Source organism: Cervus elaphus, chromosome 16, assembly GCF_910594005.1.
Source record: "Cervus elaphus chromosome 16, mCerEla1.1, whole genome shotgun sequence".
NCBI classification, from domain to species: Eukaryota; Metazoa; Chordata; class Mammalia; order Artiodactyla; family Cervidae; genus Cervus; species Cervus elaphus.
In genome coordinates, this window is record NC_057830.1 from 10,931,546 (window position 1) to 10,957,093 (window position 25,548).

Here is a 25,548-nt window from a genome sequence, read left to right on the forward strand (position 1 = left end):
CAGGTTATGTACTCTTTAATTTTCTTTTCAATGTTCTTTTTGACATTCAGACATTTTAAGTTTTCATGCAATCAATTCTATTGATTCTTTTATCGTTTCTGCCTCGGGTCATGCCAAGAAAAAGCCTTTCCCACTTTGCAATCAGATCAGTTCTTATTCCCTACTGTGTTCTAATGCTTCTTCACAATTTTGCTTTTCACATTTTAGCTTGCATCCATTTGGAATTTGTTTAGATGTGTGGTATAAGGCTAAACTTACATGGTAACTTTTTTTCCCCCAAATGATCAGCCAGGTTCCCCATCACCTTTGGAAAGACTGTCCATGCCACACACTATATTCTCATTTATTTATTTGGGTCTCTTTCTTGATTATCAAGCTTCTTCCATTGCTTTGCCTATCCCGTGCTTTTACCTTCTTATTTTAGTTATTGTAAATTTGTAATATATTTAATATTTTGGGGTACAAGTTCTGCCTCATTGCTTTTCTCCTGAATCTTCAAAGTTTTCTCAGCCTCCATAATTGTTTTTGTCACTTACTTCTAGGAGAGAATGGACTTTGTTGGCATCTTGGAGGGGCAGTGAATGTCTTCCTTCTGGGTCTGACCCCAGCTCACATACTCAGGGTGAAAGAACTCCAGCCCAGGCATGACCCATTTCTTGCCTTGGGTCTGATTTGGTTAAAATCAGTAATGGGCTGATGGAAAGGAGAGCAGACCAGTCAAAGACAGCAGTTTGGGGGATGGGACACAGCACCTTGGAAAATATGGCTAGAAGTAAAGTTATCCACCTGCAATGCGGGAGACCTGGGTTCGATCCCTGGTTTGGGAAGATCCCCTGGAGAAGGGAAGGGAAAGGCTACCCACTCCAGTATTCTGGCCTGGAGAATTCCATAGGTTGTATAGTCTGCGGGGTAGCAAAGAGTCGGACACGACTGAGTGACTTTCACTAAGGTTATTTAACCTCAAAAATGCAGCAAAGAAACAGTCTACTCAACTTCAGGCTTTTGCATTCAAGAGAAAAAACAGACTATTTATAAGGTGGGGAAGGCGGGGAGCAGGCAGAACAGAAAGCAGTCTAGAAGTCATGTGTTGATTGAATCAACTGGATGGTTGTGTCCTGTTTAGAACTGGAAGGACGGACGATGCTGGGGCTGAAAAGGGGCCATGTGGCACAGAACAACCAGGGGAGGCCTGCTTGCCCTGCTGTGGGCCCGCCTTCCCTAAACTGGGCACGCGCTTCGTTCTGCTGTTCCTGGGGTGGGTGAGGTGGTTTTAAAAGGTTCCCCAAGAGATTAGAGGACCTAGAATTATTCATCTCAGAGAAGAGCAAACAGAGGAATAACTTGAAAGAGCCCCGAGGAGGGTTCTCACACAGAAAAGAGTAAACAGTTAATCTCCCTCTGGGCTGAAAACAGGAAATGTGTGATAAAAACCACTTGCTTTCCTGCGAGGACGAAATGTCACCAATGAAAGGGCCTTTCAGCAATAGCCTGAGGGTTGAGTGTAGAGATACTTGGAATGTTCATGTTCCCTGACCAGGTGGGGAACCTGGTCAGTCTGCATTTCCCCTCTCCCCATTGCTAGCTGGCTGCAGGAGGCTAGCCACTGTCTGCCTCAGGGGTGTTATAGAATTTCTTTCTGGCTGCCTCTTGGAAAGGTGGTGGACCTTTCAGTACGGTAGGGTGCAGTGTTAACTGTAAGTAGAGGCTGTTCCAAGTCACCCCCAGGGCCTTTAACAATGCCACAGATTTACAGAAAACATGATTTGTACGGCCACTGTATCTGCATGGTGTTGGAAGAAATTCTAGACTTAATGTTTAATAAACACTACAGGAAACTCTCCCTTGTCCACCTGGTCTTAGATTCCTGGGTGTCCCGGTGGTCCACTCTGGGCCCTCATTTCTTCTCAGATGCCTTTATACCATCTCTCTGGGCCGCCGTGTGAGCAAAGTCGCTTGAGTCGTGTCTGACTCTTCGCAACCCTATGGACTGTAGCCCACCAGGCTTCTCTGTCCAAGGGATTTTTCCAGGCAGGAATCCTGGAGCGGGTTGCCATGCCCTCCTCCAGGGGATTTTCCAGACCCAGGGATTGAACCCATGTCTCTTATGTCTCCGGCGTTGGCAGGTGGGTTGTTTACCAGTAGTGCCACCTGGGAAGCCCCTTCTGTTGATGACTGACTCCATGTCGCCATCACAGTTTGCTCGTAAGCTCTGGACCACATTTCTAATTGCCTGCTGGACGGTTTCACAAAGACTTCAAATTTAACAGGTCTAGGAGTGAGCTGCGGCTGAACCTTCCCCCAGACCTTGATGAATGACATCACCACTGACTCAGTGACCAAAACCAAAGCCCAGGTTCCTTCCCCTTCCTTATTTTCCACCACCCTCCGTTCCGTCTCTGCCCCACGTATCTCCTCCATCTGCCCCCTCTTTTCCATTGTGAGCACCATCACTTGCTTCAGGCCTCAGACACTTCTTACCTAGATTTTGGACAATCTATGCTTTTGCTCTTTTCCAATTCATCCTCTAGCTGGCAGTCTAAATTGTCTTTCTAAAATATACATCTGCTAAGAATCTTTAGATGACTTCTCCTTATTTACAGGACCTCAGATCTGACCTAGACCGCTTAACTTTTATTTACTTATTTGTTTGATTTTGGCTGCACTCGGTCTTCCCTACTGCATGCGGGCTTTCCTTAGTTGCAGAGAGTGGAGACTACCTTTTTTTGTGTTGATTGGGCTTCTCAATGCGGCGGCTTCTCTTGCTGCGGGGCACAGGCTTTAGGCACATGTGCTTCAGTAGTTGTGGCTCACGGGCTTAGTTGCTCCTCGGCATGAGGGATCTTCCTGGACCAGGGATCGAACCCGTGTCCCCTGAATTAGCGGGCGGATTCTCATCCACTGTGCCACCAGGGAAGTCCTACATTTCTCACTTTATTTTCTGCCTCTGCTGAGCTGGAACTCAATCTTTTGGCCACACTGAACTCCTGCTCCTCTCTCTCTGCATGCACTCTCTCACCTCCCGCCTCTGAGTATATCAGCTTCTGTATTTGATAGGCTCACCCCACTGCCCTGGGTCAGGCATTCTTCCCCCGCATTCCTACCACTCCCATTATTGTAGCTCCAAGCACCACCTGTTTACAAGACTCTGCTATCAGACTTTGAGCTCCTGGAAAGCAGAAATCATGTCTTCCATGGCTGTTTCTCCCAGCCTCACATAGAGGTGGCTAGTAAATATTTGTTGAAAGGCAGTGTGTAAATAGCATATTCAGTAGAGCTTTAAGATCTGTCTTGGAAGCTCTAAACCTTTTTTTCATTATAATTTGAATTGAGAATTTCTACTCCAAGTCTATTTTCTGATTGGGTTGAAGAGTCTCGAGCGTCTGTTTTGGCTTTCTAGTTCTTAATTCCACTGTGGCAGCATTCAGAGGAATTTTGGGGGGACTTCATATCTTATTTTTTCTCTTCCTATCTCTCTGTATAACTCTCATCCACTTGATAGCACTGTTGAGAAGATTAGATGAGATGAGGCATATATAGGACACATCTATATATGTGTCGGGCGCCCAACACATGTTATCTGTGTGACCCCCAAGGCAGAGTGGTGGCCGGTATGTTCATATTGTGTATGTAACTCCCAGTTAGATGATGGAACCCTGGTGTCAACCAACCAGTGCATTCTCCTCCCTATGAAGTAACTATTTGGGAAATCTGGTTGCTGGGGAGAGCAAGATAAGGACAGACAGCTGTGTGATTATAAAGGCTCTAGAAGTCTAGGGAATTCCCTCACAGTCCAGAGGTTAGGACTCCATGCTTTCACTGCCAAGGACGCAGGTTCAATCCCTGATCAGGTGGCTGATTCATGTTGATGTATGGCAAAAACCATCACAATATTATAAAGTAATTATCCTCCAATTAAATTAATTAATTAAAAAAAATTTTTAAAAATAAAAATAAATAAAAGGATAATCATGCACACACACAAAATCCCCTGGTCAAGGAACTAAAATCCCACAAGCTGCTTGGAGCAGCCAAAATAATAATAATTAATAATAATAATAAACTTTTCCCAAAGGATCTTAGAAGTCAGATATGCTGGTCTCCTCACCAAACAGGAACCTATCTTCTAAGATAATTGAAATGACCACAGCATCCACCTTCTATTAGTGCTGGGACATCACTTTTTAAAAGAATTATAATAAAAGATATACAACATAAAATGTACTATTTTAATCATTTTTCAGGGCACAAGTTATTGGCATTAAGTATATTCACAGTGCTGTAAACCATTACCATGATCTATTTCAAAATGTTTTCATCACCTCAAACAGAAACTATGTTGACCATTAAGCAATAACTCCCCATTCCCTACCCACACCCTCAGCCCTTGGCAACCTCCAATGTATTTCTGTCTCTATGGATTTACCTGTTCTAGAGATTTCACGCAAGTGGAATCATGCAATGTTTGTCCTTCTTTGTCTGGCGTATTTCTCTTAGCCTCATGTGTTCAGGATTCGCCTGTGTTGGAGCCTGTGTCCGAATTTGCCCATCACTTCTTTCGTGAAAACTTTCCTCTTGATGTCCCATGAGGACCACTTTCTTCATGTCTCTGCTTGTTCTGATCACATCCGTTTTCTTCTTTGCAACATGTTTTCAGAGCCTCCCCTTCCGGAAGTAGACTTTTTCACTGTGCATGGAGGGCCTCTACCACGCTTGCGACTGAAGAAAGCCACGGAGAAAAATGGACCCATCAGGTGAGTAGAGGCCTCTTTCCCATGGCTGCCCAGGGGTCCCATGAAGTGTTTTGGAAACACTGATTTGAGTGAGGATGAGACTTCTATTTAGGCGGCTACGCTGCAGTAGTTAAGGCAATGGGCCTCTTGTTTTGTTTCCCTGGGCACAGACTGGGCTTCCCTGATAGCTCAGTTGGTAAAGAATCTGCCTGCAATGCAGGAGACCCTAGTTCAGTCCCTGAATTGGGAAGATCCCCTGGAGAAGGAAAAGGCTACCGACTCCAGTATGCTGGCCTGGAGAATGTCATGGACTGTATAGTCCATGGGGTCGCAAAGAGTCGGACGCGACTAAGCAACTTTCACTCACTGGGCACAGACTGAGCCTTTAATTCCAACCGTCACCCTCCTTAGTGAATAGAGAGACTTTTAAGGGACCAGAGATGAGCATTTGGGCAGCTGAGCTCGAGAAACTGAATCTGCTCCTTTGGTCACTGAATAAGCATTGGCTGGGGTGCCTGTGACATGTCAGGCGGTGTCCTTTGCACTCAGGCCTCCAGGTATATCCATTAGTGATGGTGGATCAGGAGCATCATTTCACTTACCAAAGACAGAATGTGTTTTCCTTTATTTAAGGGTGACCTTGGGGTGTATGTAGTGGTTTCTGGGAGAGTCATTTGGATAATTCTTTTAATTCATTCAAGTACTGAGATGTGGGCAAGGCATTGTGTTGTTAATAACTGCTTCTGGGACTCCAGATGGTATTAGGGTGGAAGTAATTTACCTCAGGTGGTGGACTACGTTGTGTTCAATTAAGCTTTTTGTTTACACAGGTCGTGGCAGGGTTAGGAAAGCAGAAATAGTCCCTTTTTAGAGAGGAAGATTGATGTTCATTTGGGGAGATGAGCAACTTCCTAACAGGAGTCTAGAAAAATGGGATAGATGGTCTTATCTGCAAAACAGAAATAGAGACACAGACATAGAGAAAAAAATGTATGGACCCCAAAGAGGGAAAGAGAAGGGTGGGATGAATTGGGAGGTTGCAGCTGATACATATACACTACTATGTACAAAATAGATAACTTATAAGAACCTACTGTATAGCACAGGTATGGGAAGGAAATCCACAAAAGAGGGGATGTATGTCGATGTATAGCGGATTCACTTTGCTGTGCCATGGAAACTATTACAACACTGTAATTATACTCCAATAAAAATTAACTTTAAGTAAGAGGAGATGGCAATAACCTGCTTCCTTGACCTAACCCACACTACCTATGTCTCTCCTGACCCTTCAGTCTAATGACCCTACAGTACAATCAGGGTAAAAGTCATGAGATATCACAAAACTGTCAAAAGAAAGTCTAGCAAAATTATCTGTGTGTCCATTTATAATGAAACTTGGGCTCTTCGTGTCTGTTCGTTTGAGCTCAGTAAGTGCTCAAAAGTCTTTGCAGGCATATGTATGGCCTAAGTTGTTCTGTGTCTTAATTCCTGACAAGTTACTGGAAGGCATTGTAATTCTGTGGCTGGAAGGAGAGTGGAAGTCGTGACCTCAGTGCCTGAGAGAATGTGCAATACCGACGTGATATTTAGGCCAGGTAATTATGTAAGGCAGAAGGAAAAGCCAAATGACAGTCTACCCTGGTGCTCTGAGCCCGCCAGTGCCTCCAAAACAGGAAGTGGAGATCTGTGAGTCATCGGGGAGGGTGGTGGTGAGAAAGAGGGGAAAAGTCCTTCTGGAACAGTCATGCTCTCCACAGCCATGACTGCTTCCCCAGTGTCATCGGCACTGATTACCATTAAGATGTTGGGGTGGTTTCCTTGGCCCGACTACCTGGTTTGAGCTGGGGGAAGCAGCCTTGCCAGTGGGTGGCAACCCAGAGTTTGCCGTGTGCATTATCCACGATGGGGGCGTGGGGCAGTGGTTTGGGCACTCGGTGGAGCAGGGGCTCCGGCCCCACGCCTCCCCTCTCTAACTGGGTCATCTTTGGAGGATGATGTAGCCTGTAGCCCGGCTCCCCTCTTGCTTATGTCACCCACACTTGCTAGATTCCAGGAATCACCTAGGGTGCTTTATCAGCAACATGAATTCTCAGAATCTACTGGAGATTTTGATTGAGTAGGTCTGGGACGGGGGCTGGAAATCTGTACAATTATCAAGCGACTCGGGTGGTTATGATCATACTAACTGGGGAGACTGCTTTATGCCTCTTGAATGGTACCTCTCCTGGGAAATGTTCAGAAACAGATGAATTCAAATGAGCCTTGAACTTGCGCTTGAACATCACTACCTACATGGTAAGAGAGGGACTTGAAGATGTGCTTACAGACAGCATGGAGCCTGCTGCCCGTTTGCTTTTTTACCTGTGTCTGTGATTCATAGGGGTGTCTTCATCTTCAAGTCCCCAGGAAAGTTTGTTGTTAAAGGTGTTCCTTTGTAGGCAGTGAGGCTTAGTAAATGTTTACTGGTGGTAGCAGTGACAAAGCATTGCCCTGCGGGCTTTACTTTGTCATTTTTGTCCCAAGCTTGTTGCTGAAAGTGAATCCAGAAACTTTGTGGAAATCAGGGGCCTGAGGACACCTAGGAATTTGGGGAGCCTGGTGGGTGGATACTTTCTAAATCCAACACCTGCTATTAACCTAGTAACTCATGGGCTCTTAGGAAGCAGGAGATGGGGCATTAGGAATGTGGAGCAGGAAGTGTATACTTACTGGTAAAATAGAATTACATGTGCTAATGAGTTTGGGAAATTATCCTAATCATATTTGGTCCTGATGCATGTTTTTCTTCTTTACTGAAATTTCAACTCAAGAAAAGTCAGTCGTAGCCAAAGAACTGTGCAAAGATTTGCAAGATGCAGTAGTAAATCATTCAAGTCCTTACTATCAAGCCTGATAGAGAAAGCAGACATCCCACAACTTACTAGGAGATGAGCCCAAACAGATGGAAATAGAAAGGAAGCTGTGATTTGTTCTCAGAGTGTTTTTGTTCTTACACTTTCTTTCACTGACAGATTTTTCTGTTTGGTGGGATAAATAATCCTGAAACATGATAAAATGAAACCAGATTGCTAGTGTGTTTCTTTGTCCACATGTAGGGAACATACAAGATTTTCCCTTTCCAGCTGTTGAAGGATATTGTCAGACTAGATGAGTTCATGGTGACTTTGCACTCCATGCTTCTCATTCATTTCATAGGAACTTCGGTATCAGTCCATGAACTGGAGGGAGTGTCTGTCACATGAATTCTGTTTTAGGCTCCTCATGTGATTACGTGGAGTCTTTTGGCAGACTTAGTGCACTAACTCCTGTAGGCAATAGGCCTCCATGTGACTGCTAAACCCTTTCCCCAGCTGGACTTTGTTTGCCCACGAGAAAAGTCACTGATTAGATCAACTTTATGACACGTATGCGCCAGGCAGTTTACCAGGTAGCCATCTGCAGCCAGAACTTAATCACTCCCCCAGTGTCATGAAGCTTGAACACTGTTGGTTCCAACTGGAGTTCCATGACTGTTGGAGCTGTCAGATCGTGAAGCCCACACAGACAAGGACTTTTATCCAGTGTTGTATCTCCAGCATCTAGCAAAGTGTCGATCTCATAGCTGGTGCTCAATAAGTATGAATAAATGAAAGAATGACCCCCCCCCCCAAACCCAAGCAAGGGTCTGATAGACATTTTCTTTTCTCTTACAGTTCATATCAGGTGTTAGTGCTTCCCTTGGCCCTCCAAAGCACATTTGCTTGTGATTCTGAAGAAGCTGCTTCATTCTTTAGCAAAGCTTCTGAGGCCAGTGGATACGTGACTGCAGAACTGCTGGCCAAGGATATTCCCGATGATGCCATGGAGATATCTATTGGAGACAGGCTGTACTATGGGAAATATTATAATGCACCCTTGAAAACAGGGCATGATTACTGCATTATATTACGAATCACAAGTGAATGGGATGAGGTATATTTCTTTAAAAACTCTTGTGAATTTGATATTTTCCTCTTCATGTGAAATTTAAATAATTGAACATTTGTTTTCCCCATATCTGAGATGAACACTGCATGTAAGAACCATAAACATGTGTTGAACTCTTTCACTTTATAAAGGAGGGGCAGGTGAAACCTTTCTGGAGGTGGATATTCTGAACTTGCTGGGGGAACCTGTTTGGATCTGTGTTTGGACTGAATTTGTTTTGTTTTTTCCTAAGCTTTATGAATGCCCTCATCCCACTGCATTGCGGAAGCCTGAGCTGGAGTGGCACATCTAGGTCTTTCTGCCACTTCCCTGTACTCCTGCCAGGCTGCTGCCTTCCCTCATTCTCTGGGAAGCAAGAGGGAGGGGCAGATCATGCTCAGCACTATTTTCTGGCTCTATTCTGCTTCCGTTACTTCCCTGGCTATTGCGTAAGCCCCACTCTCATCTCTCAGTCCTTAAAGAGTCTGTGTGTTTCTAGCAGTGCTTCTTTCTTGAGATATGGAAACTCATGAGAAGCATGAGAAACATGAAAACATGAGACATGTATACTCCTTATAGAATGAATAATTATAATGATCTGGACAAGCAGAATAGCCAGAGCTGGATCGATCAGTCAGGGGTGGAAGAGCTTCTGGAAGGAGCATTGTCATGGTTGCCCTAGGAGAACTCAAAGTTTGATATCAATTCATATTGGTTGGCAATGAAAACTAGAAAAATTCTATTAATAGAAACATCTCTTGACTGATGAATTTGAGGCATCTTGCATGTAAGTTTCATCACATATTTGAAACTGAAACATGCTATTAAATTTTCTATAGGACACAAGTCAAATGTGCCATTATCATGCTTGATATAAAACTAAGACTATGTCCAAGTAGCAAAAAGGTCTGGTGGTGTTCTGTGACAATTATGTAGGGATTAAGAATTGAAAGACTAAAGTCCAGAATATATTGCCCTTAGCTTGTTGAGAGGTATTTATGACTGAGACAAGGCCTCCTTGCTAGAATATCACCTGGAGATTCTGAGTTGGTATCTCTAGCCATAGACAACACTGGCGGTAGAGTGTGTGTGCAATTTAGAGATTGCTCAGAGCTGCTGCCTCAGGCTGAGACTTTGATCTGGGAGGGTGTATTAGTCAGCTTGGGCTGCACTTCAAACATGCCAGTACTGCCCTTACTAGAACTCTGTAAATTGGGAAGTATGAGTTTTCCAGTCCCCTCTTTTTGCTTTTCCTTTTATGTATCTGCCCCACTAAGTAACATCACCATGTTCCTAGTTGCCAATACAGAAATCTAGGAATATTTCTCGTCTTTTTCTTATCTTCTTATGTAGTCTTTTATCAAATTATGTCAATTATGTCACCTTAATGCCATTTAAAACCATCTTTTTCTCTTTCATTAGCACTGTTTAGCCTTTGACATCTCCTGTCTGAACAGCAATTTTCTAACTCATCATCTTGCCTCTTCTTCTACCTATACCCTTGCCCCATGCTACTGCCATAGTGAGTTTTATAAAATGTACATCTGATCAAGGCACTATATTTTAATGAGCTCCCTTCTCTATCTGACCCTGTCAATGTCTCTCCTTTAATATACTCAGTTTCCTAGTAACAGACTTGCTGTTTGAGGTCCTTTTTCTTCCCCAGTGTCTTGCAATGTACCCTTCACTGGTTACTCTTGCATATTATCTCTTATTAAATGCACTTGACACGAGGCTTCTCAGGTGGCATTGTGGTAAAGAATGTGTCTGCCAATGCAGAAAACACAGGAGGGTTCGATCCCTGGGTCGGGAAGATCCCTTGGAAGAGGAAATGGTAACCCATTCCAGTATTTCTGGCCTGGAGAATTCCATGGACAGAGGAGCCTGGCGGGCTACAGTCTACAGGGCCACAAAGAGTCAGACATGACTGAAAACTGAGCTCAACAACTGTCATCTAGAGAAGTGAAGTGTTTGTAATCCCAAACCTTCTCATAGCCTTGCCCATAAGATGCATCACTGTATCTTGCTGAACCTGGATGTGACCTTGGAACCTGGATGTGACCTTGGAATCCTCTTCAGCGTCATTCTCCAGGCAGTCAGTGCCAGGTGCTGAGAGCTAGCAAGGGGAATGGACTTCACCACCATCCCTGCTCTTTCCCTGGAGTGTGTGCTTCCTGAGAGCCATTGGAAAGCTTTAGGGTCGTCATTCCTAGGGTCACTTCTGTCTCTGTTGCCCTGCTAGACACTTGGAATGCTTGGTGATCATGAGGCAAGATCGTAAGATGTCACAGCTGAATGAGACTTTTCTTTTCTGGCCACACTGCACAGCATGCAGGATCTTAGTTCCCTGACCAGGGTCTGAACCAGCAACCCCTGAGCCTTAACCACTGATTGTTTTTGCTGTTTAGTCGCTGAGTCACGTCTGACTCTTTGTGACCCCATAGACTGCAGCATGCCAGGCTCCTCTGTCCTCCACTGTCTCCCAGAGTTTGCTCAAATTCATGTCCATTGAGCTGGTGATGCTATCTTAACCACTGAAGCAACAGGTAAGTCCCCAGGATGAGACATTAAACATCATGTTGTCCAAAATAAGAGATAAAAACCTAAGGGGTGTTATTTAAACTGATGTCACATGCTGCCCAGTTATATATGTTGCTATACTTTCCTTTACAGGTGAGAAGAAGTACCTGTGCAGTCTGGGCTCATGTAAAAGGTAAAACCATTTTCTGTCCTCATTTCTCCTCTGTTCACTCAGCAGCATCAAGTGTCTGTTAATGAGATTTCTTTTTAAGTTGTCACAGATGATGGAAGCACATCTCTGACTGGCCATAGCTGAAAAGGATGGGGGTGGTGGGAGCTCGTGGAATCAGAGTGGCATCATCAGGAATTGGGACTGGGCACTTAACACCATGAGTAGGACTCTCCCTTTCTCTCTGTCTCTTGTCGCCTCTGTTTCTAAGTGTGAGCTGGCTTCACTTTCTTCTACTGTGAACTACGTGCTGGGGCGGGATGGGCAGCAGCTGCCCCACGGTAGCCGCGTCAGTGGGGACAGACAGTTTTTCAGTTCCAGGAGTCTCTTCTCCTAGGCTGGTGACTACCCATTGGATGAATCACTGTTAAGAGGAGATGGGGTAGTGTGATCAGCCTACCTGGGCTCTGGGGCTTACTGGTATGGCTGGTTGGGGGGCAGATCAGTGTGATGGGCAATCCCGCAAGGGTCGCATTGAGAGGGCGATATGACCCCCACCAGGAAAAGAGGAACAGCAAACCATGTTGGCAGACCAAAGAGTTACAAACAGTCCACTACTTTCAGCCATTGGGTTACTTCTCATGCACGCACATGCATTCACACACACACACACACACTATTTAGAAAAACATCCTCCATTAAGAAAGTGGAATTATCCTCCATATAACCAAAAATGGAACCCAAAAGGAAGACAGTCCAAAGGTGGATCTGTACTAAATCCAGGTCCAAGACCAGGGGATCATCCATTCCTCTTGACCTACTTAATCTAGATATGCTTCTCATGATCTGCTTAGCAATCTGTGATTAAATGGCAAATTAAACTGTTCTCAAATCACAATATATAATACGAAAGGGAAAGGCAGATAATCATAATAAATACATTCATTCAGAAAGGAGGGAAAGGGCTTCCCTGGTGGTCTACTGGTTAGGAGTCTGCCTTGCAATACAGGGACACTGGTTTGATACGTGGCCCTGGAGGATCCCACGTGCCGTGAGGCAGCTAAGCCTGTGAGCCACAACTACTGAAGCCCGTGCTCACTGGAGCCCATGCTCTGCAACAGAAGAGAACATTGCAACGAAAAGCCTGTACACTGCCACTAGAGAGTCGCCCCCTCTTGCTGCAACTAGAGAAAACCCTCGTGACGCAACGAAGACCCAGCAGGGCCAAAATATAACTAACTAAATAAATAAAATCATTAAAAAATGGGAAGAAAAGATAAAGAGCCGTGCTGTGCAAGACTTCCCTGGTGGTCCAGTGGTTAAGAATCTGACTTCTGGTGCAGGGGACACAGGTTCGATCTCTGGTTGGGAAACTAAGATCCCATATGCTACAGGGCAACTATGCCCATGGTCTGCAACCACTGAGCCTGCCACACTCTAGAGCTCATGCATTGCAACTAGAGAAGCCAAAAATGCGACAACTAAAGAAGCCTGCACACTGTAACCAAGACCCAGCACAGCACCCCCCCTCCCCCGCCTTCTCCCACAAAAGAACCATGCAGTTGCCAGGGGACCAATACCAATGACCCTATCCTGCTGGACAGGAAAAGCAAGCCTCTTCTGGGCTGGCAGCGGAATGGGTCACCTCCTCAGTCAGTTTGGCTGTTTTGGACTCTGCCTGATTGATGCGGGAGCGCCTTGTCCCTCTGCTTCAGAGCTCTCCCAGAGATGTGGCAGGGAGGAGCCCGCTGAGGACCCTACAGCTCAAACCTTCTGCTTCTGGGTGGGGTGCAGTGATACGGGTGGAGGAGTTGCCTTAGGGATTGAGCTACCACAGGTCTTGTTCGCCAGGCTGGGATTTCCCTGGCAGGATATTTCTGTAAACCAGAGGGCAGCCAGCCACTGGATTTGACTCATAGGAATTCCATTAATTTGTAGCTAATACCAGAAATCTTGTTAAGTTTATGACCTTTTTGAGTCTGGACCTTTTCCTTGCGGTTCATGCATCCTAGCAACTGCCTGAGGAATTCTGCTCGTAGCCTGGAGTATCAGTTTAACTCCTGACATCCTGTCCCTCACCTCAGAGCAGCGTAAAACAATAGGCTGGGCTGGTTAGGAAAAGCCCGCATCACCCTGCTTCCAGGAGGGTTCCACTAGATGGTGCATTTCAACTGGGGGATGTGTTACCCTGTCGGTGGAGGGTACCTAGCAGGAACTGACTGGGAGGGACCTGGAGCACTAAGCTTCCTTCATTTGTCTGAAAGTGGAAGCTGCTCAGTTGTGTCCGACTCTTTGCAACCACATGGACTATATAGTCCATGGAATTCTCTAGGCCAGAATACAGGAGTGGGTAGCCTTTCCCTTCTCCAGGGGATCTTCCCAACCCAGGGATCAAACCCGGTTCTCCCACATTGCAGGTGGGTTCTTCACTGACTGAGCTATCAGAGAAGCCCCTCTTCATTTGTCTGCTTATCCCCTAAACTCACTTCCCGTCTTTTTATCTCTCATCACACCAACTTCAACAGGGGTAGCGCTCATGGCTTTTCATCCGGGTATTGAGCATTACCTGACCGTCCGCCATCTTGGATTGCATATTGCCAGGTAGTGAGGGCCTCTCTCTCTTTCTTCAGTTTTCTTGTGAAAACAATTTACATATAATGTGTGAATTTAAGGTGTTTAGTGTGATTTGATTCATGTATATACTGCAAAATGATTACCGCCATGAGGTTAGTTAATATCTCCATCACCTCGCATAATCACTGTATAATACGTGATTTTATATATATATATATTTTATATATATATATATAAAATCTGTGTATGTATGAATGTTTAAGACCTAGTCTCCTAGCAGTTTCCAAGTGTACAGTACAGTACTGTTAACTATAGTCACCATGCTATACACTAGATCCCCAGAACTTACCTATCTTACATCTGAAAGTTGATCCCCTTTGACCAATATCTCATTTCCCCCACCCCCCAGCCCCTGACAACCACCATGCTACCCTGCTTCTATGACTTCAGCTTTCTAAGATTCCATTTGTAATTGAGATCATACCACTTTTGTCTTTCTCTGATTTAACTTCACTTAGCATCACAAGTGAGGGCCTCTCTTAACAAAGATGTGCGCCAGTACATTTCTGTTTTCTGGTTAGCTAAGCCCCCTTTCTTGGAATCGAATGATGGCCACAAGAAACAATCACACATTCCAACATTTGGAAATTTTTCTACCAATCCATTCCTGAAAGCTTAAGGGGTGGAAAGGAGTTCCTACAAGGAAAAGAGTTGCTTCTATCAGAAAAATGGAGGCATACAAGCATTGTGGATAGGCCCTTCAGAAACAATAGCTTCCAGAATCTACTGCTTTCCACAGCTGTTTGGTGTGAGTAACAAACTCAAACTAGTTAGAAGAAATGGCCAAAGAGCTGGCTATGGTCATTCTACCGAGATTAACAGGAAATATTTTGCTTTGGAAATATCTAAGTGGTTTTTGGCAGTACCCTTTCCCCCTCATATTGAAAGAGGGTTTGAACCTTTAAATACAAGCTACTAGAAAGCTCTGAGATAATAGAAAACCCACTGTGGTGTTGAAATTCTGAAGGGAACACTAGCACAGATACATCTATGTACAGTGTTTACTTGGGTGGTACACTCACCTGGTCATCTCCTTTTGCAGAAGTTTTGGAGACTGACTTTTCAGAAAGTAATCTGGAGAGAGCTAGGATCCAAACTAGTCCTGAGATTGTTTCAGTTCACTCGTGCCAAGCAACAGCCCCATTCTTGCTTTTGCCCACTGATGAATTATGCTATTTTACCTTTTACACATTCCCCTAAGAGGGCTTTGTGATGATGACCAGGGAGCCAGCACTGGGTTTGGTGGGAAATGCTGAGGCCTGAGCTCCCTTGCCCAAGTCCTGCTCGTAATCAGTCGAGTGTCTTGTAAATTGTATTTAACTTGGCTGGTTCTACATTGCCTTCCTCCAAGATCTCTGCGATCCTTTCCAGCCACAAAGGACTTGAGCCTGTGTTTTCCTGAGTCATAGCACAAGATCATCTGATACGTGAGATGATGAGAAAGTGTACGTTCTCATCAGGGAACATTCTTTAGTCACAGGCATGAAACCTCTGAGTCATTTATGACTCCTTCTCTTTCTCTTTTAGCCCACATTTTGCACTTGGGCAGGCCTCTCTGTCATTTCTGTGTTCACTCCCTGAGCAGAGGCCTTTGGACGACTGGCCAAACCTATTTCTTATCTCCCATCAGAGTGTTCAGGGGTCCCCTCTTCCCTCCAGCCTACCCTCCCACCCGACATGTTACTAAGGTGCAGTACTGATTTTCTGATTTCCCCTGATGGTCCCTCCAGAGTTCTCCACGACTTCTTTTTTTAAAAATTATTTTGGGGGGAATTTATTCATGTATCTTTTGGCTGCGCTGCGCCTTTGTTGCTGCACACAGCCTTTCTCTAGTTGCAGTGAGCAGGGGCTACGCTTTCTTACGGTGCACAGGCTTCTCATTGCGGTGATTTGTCTTGTGGAGTGTCGGCTTGGTAGCTGTGGTGCACACGTTTAGCTGCTGAGCGGCATGGGGGATCTTCCTGGACCAGGGATCGAACCCGAGTCTCCTGCATTGGCAGGCAGATTCTTAACCACTGGCCCGCCAGGGAAGTCCTGCCAGTACTTCTTAGTCTGGTTTCCAAGGCCTCAGTTGGACACCAACGTACCCTTCTGATTGCATCTCCAGTCTTCTCCATTGAAACCAACATGCCTGCACTTCTCTGCCTATGTCCCTTCTTTTCTCTCCTTAATGTCTTTGCTCACATGATTCTGTGCTTACTTTCACCTGGATCACCCTACAATCTTCCTGCAATTTCTGTTACAATCCCTCCTGTTCTTCAAGATTAAAATCAAATGCCATTTTCTCCTTGACACTTTAAAGATTTCCTCAGCAGGACAGGATCTCTCTCCCTCCCTCTCTTTAGCCATCCTACTGTACTTCCAAGCCACTGGTGCACTTGTCTTTTCTTACGCTTGAGGGACAGCATCTGAAGAGCTAGAGCAGTGCCTGGTAAGCAGTAGGTACTTACCCAAACTTATTGGATTGGGTTGAATGATTACTGGGGAACTAGTAGTACAGTCTGATGAAAAATGAAGCATAGTAGGTGCAATACTACCAAATAAGCCAGAGAAGATTGACATCCAGATATAAGCCTAGTGGGTATGTATATGTATGAATATGCTATGCATGTGTACATATGCATACACACACACACACACTCATTTTGAACCTTCATAATTGTAGTAGGTAGTATTCTGTTAATAATACAGCCTCACAAATTCCTGATCCCTGTGGTACACCCACCTGCTCTTACTTATTCGTAGACTATTCTAGTTGTTGCTGTGAAAATATTTAAAGATATAACTGAAGTCCCAAATAGGGAGATTATCCAGGTGGACCTGGTCTTATCATGTGAGCCCTTTAAATCTGTGTCTAGAAGTCAGAGACCGGGGAATTTGAAGGTTCCAAGGGAGAGATGTGTTTGATATAATGATTTCTCCTACTGGCTTTGAAGATGGGGAGGACTACATGGCAAGGATGCTGGCAGCCTATAGGAGCTGAGCGGCCCTTGGCTGACAGCCAGTGATAATATGGGGACCTCAGTCTTACAACTGCAGGGAACTGAATTTAGCCCACAAGCTGCATGAGCTTGGAAGCAGATTCTTCTCCAGCGACTTCAGAGGAAAGTGCAGACCTCCTGACATCCTTATTTCAGCCCTGTAAGACCCTGAGCTGAGAACCCAGTCAGTGGGCCTGAACTTCTGACCCATGGAACTGTAAGCTGATAAATGGGTGCTATTGCTAAGTATGGTGATTTGTTAAGCTGCAAGAGAGGATGAATTCAATAATTTACTGATTCATCAGGTTTTATTTATCTCTAAATTAGTTTTCTACTTTGATCTCCTTTGCCATCTTCTACTTCTCAGGAGTGACTTCCCAGATAGCACTAATGGTAAAGAACCCGCCTGTCAAAGCAGGAGACAGGACACATGGTTTCAATCCCTGGGTCAGAAAGATCCCCTGGAAAAGGGCATGGCAGTACACTCCAGTATTCTTGCCTGGAGAATCCCATGGACTGAGGAGTCTGGTGGGCTACAGTCCATAGGGTCGCACAGAGTCGGACACAACTGAAGTGACTTAGCATGCACGCATGCACTCCTCAGGGGATTCAAGCAAGGGAACCCTAGAATAGCAGAGAGAAATTTAACATGCTAAATAGAAGTCACAGTGCCATTATTTGTACCTTTTGGAGAACAGAATTGTTGCTTTCAGAAAATGACCCTGCTGGTGTAAATTCATGAAAAAAGTCCATAACCATAGGAAGTCCTCAAGCTGTCACAAAATCTAAGAGTAGGAATGGGGCCTTTTAAACGGATTCTTCAGTACCTGTGATATTTCCATTAGTGAAGAGGTTAAAGATAAGGCCAGGGAACCCATCATTCCTCCTGAGCCCCATGCCTCTTCCGGGAGCCACACTACAGAGACTGGCTTAAGCCTAATGGATTAACTGGTTAAAGAACGAGTCACTGAGAATCTAGGATATACACATGTTTCACTCACTTGGGTTTCTAAAAGAATATTCTACAAGTGATTGAGATGAGAAATGGCATGAGGTCATGGAAGGGAGGGTTAACCAGATGACAAAGCTTTGAAAAATGTAATACCCATTGGCCAGTTGTAAATTTTCTCGGTAAGAAATTAATGTGGCAAGTCCCTAAAGAAGCATGTGGCTATACCATGATTGGATTCACTCATGTTCACAGAGCACATATACAGTGTAGAAAAAAAGACATATAACCAGGAGCTGTTCTACCAGCAAGAATCGTGCCAATATCAGCAATAGCTAACATTCGCCAATTGCTTATGGTGTGCCGGGCACAATGCTAACCTGTCTGAACTCATGTATTTCTCACAATAATCTCATAAAGTGGGTACTGTGGCCATGATTCCCATATTATTGGCGCATCCCTCAGTGGGGAAACTGAGGCCCAGAATGGCTGAATGACTTGCCCAAGGTCACACAGTTGGGAAGTGGTAGTGTCCAACACAGACTTGGTCAACCTGACTCCAGTACTCAAGCTTTGAAATTCTTTTATATATTTGGGGCTGTTTCTGGGCTTTCTACTTAAAAAAAAAATTTTTTTTTTAATTTATTTATTTTTGACTGCACCGTGTCTTTTTTGTGGTACTTGGGCTTGTCATTGTGGTGGCTTCTCTTGTCGCAGAGCACGGGCTCTAGAGCTCAGACTCGGTAGTTGTGGCCAACAGGCTTAGTTGCCCCGAGGCATGTGGAATCTTCCCAGACCAAGGATCAAACCTGTGACCTCTGCATTGGCAGGTGGATTCCTAACCTCTGGACCACCACGAAGGACCCTGGGCTTTCTATTTTCTTGCGCTGTATCCTTTCCTGTACTGATACTGCACTGTTTTAATAGCTAGTCATTCAAGTCACTCCTGATTTTTTCTTTATTAATTTCTAATTTAATCAGAGAGCCTCCTCCCATTTCATAATATGGCTTCTTAAAAATGTGAAGGCCCTTTTCTTCTGAATACCAAAAGCAGCCAAACAGTATGCATCATGCTTCTCTAGAAAGTCTCTTGACAACACTTTCTGAGGGAATCGTGTGCCTGGCTCTTTAGCAAAAGGTGTGTTCTACTCGGCTTTTGCTGTAGCGGCTCCTCTGTAGAGTCTCCGGTAGACTTGCACTGCTCTCAGGCCTGGTTGTAGAGATCTGAGCCATGTCTGTAGATGTCTGCAGTGACGGAAAGGTTTTAAAGGTGTGTTGTCCGGAGTGATCGCCACTCACCACGTGTGACTACTGGGCACTTGAAATGTGCGCTTAAAAGAGTGTGACTGAGAAACTGGATTTTTGTTTCAAATTTTTAAAATTGAAGTGTAGTTGATTTTTAATGTTGTGCCAATCTGCTCTACAGCAAAGTGACTCGGTTATATGCATATAGACATTCTTCTTTATATTCTTTTCCATTCTGGTTTATCATAGGATATTGAATATAGTTCCCTATGCTGTTCAATAGGACCTTGTTGTTTATCCATTCTGAATGTACGGATTGCATCTATCAACCCCAGACTCCCAGTCCATCCTTCTCCCTCCCCTTTGGAAACCATAGGTCTATTCTCTATGTCTCTGAAACTGTTTCTGTTTTGTAGATAAGTTCATTTGTGCCATATTTTAGATTCCACATGTAAGTGATATCATGTGATATTTGTCTTTCTCTTTCTGACTTACTTCACTTAGTATGATAATCTCTAGTTGTGTCTGTGTTGCTGCAAATGGCATTATTTTGTTCTTTTTTGTGGCTGAGCAGTATTTCATTGTATATATGTATCACATCTTTATCTGTTCATTTGTCCATTGACATTTAGGTTGTTTTCATGTTTTAGCTATTGTGAATAGTGATGCTATGAACACAGGGGTGCAAGTATTTTTTTGAATTATAGTTTTATGTGGGTATATTCCCAGGAGTGGGATTGCTGGATCATGTGGTAATTCTAATTTTAGTTTTCTGAGAAGCCTCCGTATCATTTTCCACAGTGGTTATACCAACTTTTATTCCCACCAATAGTATAGAAGGGTGCTTTTTCTCTATACCCTCTCCAACATTTGTTATTTGTAGACTTTTTTTTTTCACAGTACATTATATTGGTAGAGTTTCCTCTTTATTTTTTTAATTAAATTTATTTATTTTAAAATGAAACAAAGATGAATATTTTTCATGATAAAAGGTACAATTCACAAAGAAGATAGACATCATAAACCATTAGACCCCTGACAACAAAGAAACAAAGATACATAAAGCAAAAATCAGAAGAAATATAAGAGAAAAGAAAAAAATATATAATCATAGTGAGACATGTTAACATTGATCTGAGAATATTTTATCAAGTACAGAAAAAATAAGAATAGGAACATCTTGAATGATTTCATTAATAATTTAAATATAATAGATTTCTATTTATATTGATTTATATTAATCATATATCCTGTGCTTACTTGTGTGTAGTCGCTCAGTCGTGTCTGACTCTTTGTGATCCCATGGACTGTAGCCCACCAGACTCCTCTGTCCATGGGGATTCTCCAGGCAAGAACACTGGAGTGGGTTGCCATGCCCTCCTCCAGGGGATCTTCCCAGCCCAGGGATCGAGCCCAGATCTCCCGAATTGCAGATGGATTCTTTACCGTCTGAGCCAGCAGAGAAGCCCAAGAATACTGGAGTGGGTAGCCTATTCCTTCTCCAGGGAAACTTCCCAACCCAGGAATTGAACTGGGGTCTCCTGCATTTCAGGTGGATTCTTTACCAGCTGAGCTACCAGGGAAGCCCTAATCTTATATCCTACAAAATTTTAAATATATTTTGTATCTCATATGCTGTTATTAGATGTCCATGGGACATTTAGGGAAAAAACTGGCTATTTGTAGATTTTTTAATGATGGCCATTCTGACTGGTGTGAGGTGGTACCTCATTGTAGAAACTGAATTTCAAATCCAATTTAATTTAAATTAATTTAGATTTACATAGCCACTTTGGGTTAGTGGCTACTGTGTTAGCACAGAATTGATGTTGAAATGGTTAAGTGGCTTGAACTGTTCTCAAATACACCACATTCACTGCCAGGGAATTAAGTCATCTATGTTTTGAGGGTCTCAAGCTCAAGGGCTATTTTTCCTCTTAAGCTTCTCTCCCCTTACAGTAGCAGATATTTGCTTTTGCTGTTTTCCGCTCTTCCGAGGCAGTGCTGGGTTACCTAGGGGGTGGACCAAGCATATGCCTGGGGCATCAGTAAAAGGAAGATACAGAAAAATGAAGTACGGTTGGCCCTCTGTATCTGCAGGCTCCACATTCATGGATTCAATGAGCTGTGGGATTGAAAATATTCAGAAAAAATAATTCCAGAAAGTTTCAAAAAGCAAAAAATGAATGTTATACACTGGCAACTGTTTACCTAGCATTTACTTTTTATTTACAGCTATTTACATAGCATTTATATTGTATTAGGTATTATAGTTAGTCACTCAGTCGTGTCCAGCTCTTTGCAATTCCATGGACTGTAGCCCGCCAAAAGTCCTCTGTCCATGGAATTTTCCAGGCAAGAATGCTAAAGTGGGTAGCCATTCCCTTCTTCAGGGGATCTTCCCGACCAGGGATCAAACCCAGGTCTCCTGCATGGCAAGCAGATTCTTTACTGTCTGAGCCACCAAGAAAGCCCATAATCTAAAGATGAATTAAAATGTACAATAGGTTATAAGCAAATGCTATACCATTTTATATAAGGGACTTGAGCATCTGAAGATTTTGTTTTCTGAGCGGGGGCCCAGAAGATCCCCCATGGATACCAAGGGATGACTGTAATTTGACATTCCAACAGTGACAGCTATTACAAATCATCTGGAAAATTTTGGAAATGGATGCACATCCTTAAACTTATTCCATGGCTTGGTGGCATTCTTTTTTAATTTTATGTATGCAGAGTCAGCCCCCCGAGATCTTAAAGTCTGGGGGCTCCATTGTACAGATTTTTGTTTTTCCAAAGAGGAATTTGAACTGCCACAGCCCGAGGCCCCAGCATCATCAGCCTGTGCAGGAAAGATCTGGTCTGTCCCCCCTGACTTTGGGAGAGAACATGGCCCACTCTGCTGCAGATAAAGCTGCAGTCAGATCTGCACTGGGAGAGCGTGGTGCTGTGGTCAGAAGCCAAGACCTTGGGGTCAGGCAGCTTGGGTTTGAATCTTGGCTCTGTCATTTAGTAGCTGGGTGACTTTGGGGGAGTTTCTTAACCATTCCATGTCTAGGTTCTTCTTCCCTAACCCTTATACAGAGTGAAGTAAGCCAGAAAGATAAAGAACATTACAGCATACTAACACATATATATGGAATTTAGAAAGATGGTAACGATAACCCTATATGCAAAACAGAAAAAGAGACACAGAAATACAGAACAGACTTTTGAACTCGGTGGGAGAATGTGAGGGTGGGATATTTCAAAAGAACAGCATGTATACTATCTATGGTGAAACAGATCACCAGCCCAGGTGGGATGCATGAGACAAGTGCTCGGGCCTGGTGCACTGGGAAGACCCAGAGGAATCGGGTGGAGAGGGAGGTGGGAGGGGGGATCGGGATGGGGAATACGTGTAAATCTATGGCTGATTCATATCAATGTATGACAAAACCCACTGAAATGTTGTGAAGTAATTAGCCTCCAAATAATAAAAAAAAAAAAAGAAAAAAAAAAAAAAAAAGAAAGCTCTGCCCACGAGGCATTTACTATCAAAAATAAAATTTACAAAGTTAAAATTTAAAAAAAAAAAATGGGAATAATAATAGTGCCCAGTGTAGTAATACTTTGTGCTATTATTATGGTACCCAGTGGGTGGTTAGGAGAGGTTTTTTGATCAGTGTCTGGCACATAATAAGTGGTAAGTAAGTGCTTGCAAATTAAAATGAGGCCTTTAGTTTGGAACATGATCCTTTGATTTAGTCATTTGGCCTAAATGTGCGACTCAAATGTGGGTGTTTTCCCATTAACAACCAGGGATCTCCCTGGAGTTGGCATGCGATGCACCCCCAAATAGAACATATGCTGCTGTTACTAAGTTGCGTCAGTCATGTCCAACTCTATGCGACCCCATAGACGGCAGCCCACCAGGCTCCGCCATCCCTGGGATTCTCCAGGCAAGAACACTGGAGTGGGTTGCCATTTCCTTCTCCAATGCATGAAAGTGAAAAGTGAAAGTGGAGTCGCTCAGTCACAGCCGACTCTTAGCGACCCCATGGACTGCAGCCCACCAGGCTTCTCCGTCCATGGGCTTTTCCAGGCAAGAGTACTGGAGTGGGTCGCCAGTGCCTTCTCCGATAGAACACATGAATGCCTTTCAAAGAGCTTTTACATCAGTTTTCTTATTTTATCCTCATGGCAGTCTGCTGACCAGAGCAGGGAGGTATCACCCTTACTGATGTGTGGGGAAAGTGACAGATGACTCTACTCGACAGAGACGATTTGTTTGCTGTATTTGACCACTGAGCTAAACTATCATTTTTGGAGCAAAACTCCAAATGATGTCAGAATGATGTCCTCCTCAAGGCAAAGGAAATCTGCCTGTAAAAATTGATCAAGTGTAATTGACTTGAAGGAGGATGGAGACACACAACACAGGATGAAGTGTGTGTTTGTGTGCCCCCAAAAGACCAGCTTTTGTCCCTTGAAGTTACATTCAAGTTAGACCATGATCTCATTTTTATGCTCCTTTTTCAATAGTGCCATGGGAGAGTGTTTCCCTGATGCCCTGTCCTCAGGGCCAGCTCAGAGGGCCCAGAGGCACTCTGAGCCTTCTTGGGATGGTTTGTTAAAGGGGGTCAAGCTCTGGCTAATACGGAGTGAGCATAGGTGGGTGTACAGCTCCTGGGGGCACCGTGATTCCGGACGCTGTGGGCTCAGTGTGTGGTTTTTGTCTCACAGGTTCATCACTCACACTCTTGCTGCCGCAGATGGTGGGCGTTGGGCTGGGCTCCATGGCTGTTGTGATTGTCCTCGCATTCCTGTCCTTCTCAGCAGTGTGGTATGTGCGACCGTCATTTTTGAGGAATGAGTGGAATGGAGGGAGGAGGGGGTTGGAACCATGAGGAACAGCTGGGATCGAGGAGGGTCAAAGAGGGCGTGGGGGGAAGTGGTCCTGCGCTCAACAGATACTCAGCAGGTGAAAGGCATGGCATGGGTAACTCTGCACCTTGGGTCGGGGGCAGGGGCGGGCGGGGAGTGCCCTCCAGTCCCAGGGAAAGAGCAAGGTCAGGGACGGCTCCTCGGCTGTCCACACTGGTGGCACATCTCGTGGGCTGCTTCCTGTGCACGTGGGGATCGCCGTGGGAAAACCAGCGTGTGTCAGTGAACTCTCTTTTCCCCCTCTGTGTCTAGATCGCCGGTGGGCACTGTGTGAAGAGGACGCACTGCTGCTGGAGCAGGTGGTGTGACAGCTTCTCAGGGGTCTGTGCAGAGGCCCCCTGTGTGCGTGGACCTGCAGTCCCATTCCTAGATTCGAGACGGTCACTATCTCTTTGGCATCCCCCCAAAGGAGGACACTCAGGAATTGCTGCTGTCTTCCCTGTATCTCTGAACCTGAGAACCTTGATGTGATATTGACCACAGGCTGCAGGTCACGTGGGCTGGGCCTGTGTTCTCCTCCAAGTGATGCCTGAGAGTCTCTGCCTCTTCCTTCAGAGCATCTCTGTTGTGAATTCAGAATCTGTTCTTTTACGATAAGTAATGACATACATAGGGTTCCCTTGTAGCTCAGTTGGTAAAGAATCTGTCTGCAATGCAGGAGACCCAAGTTTGATTCCTAGGTTGGGAAGATACCCTGGAGAAGGAAATGGCAACCTACTCCAGTATTCTTGCCTGGAGAATCCCATGGTCAGAGAGGCCTGGCAGCCTACAGTCCATGGGGTTGCAAGAATCGGACACGACTTAGCGACTCCACCACCACCAGTGAGATACGTTTAGATGTGGGCTAGAATTTGACTACAGGAGGGAAGTCATTGCAAACGACAGATATCATTGACTGAGGCAAACGTGTCAGACACTTTAGAAGCACCCCTTTTCCTGCAGTTAGTGACACATTAATTAGAAAGCATGCTAGCCTGGGACTTCCCTGGTGGTCCAGTGGTTAAAGCATGATAGCCTGGGACTTCCCTGGTGGTCCAGTGGTTAAAGCATGATAGCCTGGGACTTCCCTAGTGGTCCAGTGGTTAAGACTCCATGCTTCCACTGCAAGGGGCATGGGTTCATTCTTGGTGGGGGAACTAAGATGTTGTGTGGCATGGCCAAAATGAATAAATAAAGTGTTTTAAAATACTGAAAAAAAGGAAGAAAGAAAAAGAAAGTGTACTATCCTGGCCACTCCGGTAAGTTCCTTGCAGTGTCTGCTAGGCAGCCATTACTTTGATACATTTCCCTTTGTCTTATATGTATTCAAAAGCCAAGAGTCTTCTTCCAGTAAAATATATTCTGTTAACTTAGTTTTCTTCCACATGAACGTTTATAGCAGCCTTGATTAATTTTTTAAAATCACTGCTTCCTAAAAATGTGCTTTAGATTGAGGGTTTGTGTGTT

At 44.5% G+C, this 25,548-nt stretch overlaps 1 protein-coding gene across 3 annotated transcripts in view; it reads left to right on the forward strand.

Moving 5' to 3' along the window:
* The window catches only part of SUSD1 (sushi domain containing 1), a 130,242-nt gene extending 105,100 nt beyond the window's left edge, over positions 1 to 25,142 (forward strand). The window contains exons 13-17 of one of the 3 annotated variants that reach the window (XM_043927935.1): positions 4,655 to 4,751; positions 8,426 to 8,684; positions 11,352 to 11,391; positions 23,902 to 24,001; positions 24,355 to 24,495. In XM_043927935.1, coding sequence (XP_043783870.1) covers positions 4,655 to 4,751; positions 8,426 to 8,684; positions 11,352 to 11,391; positions 23,902 to 24,001; position 24,355 — 497 coding nt within the window. In that variant the 3' untranslated portion in view covers positions 24,356 to 24,495. Of the gene's footprint in view, positions 1 to 4,654; positions 4,752 to 8,425; positions 8,685 to 11,351; positions 11,392 to 23,901; positions 24,002 to 24,354 lie in introns of those variants that run through there. The other 2 variants (XM_043927937.1, XM_043927936.1) reach the window with 2 other exon arrangements.
* The last annotated feature ends 406 nt before the right edge of the window (positions 25,143 to 25,548 follow it).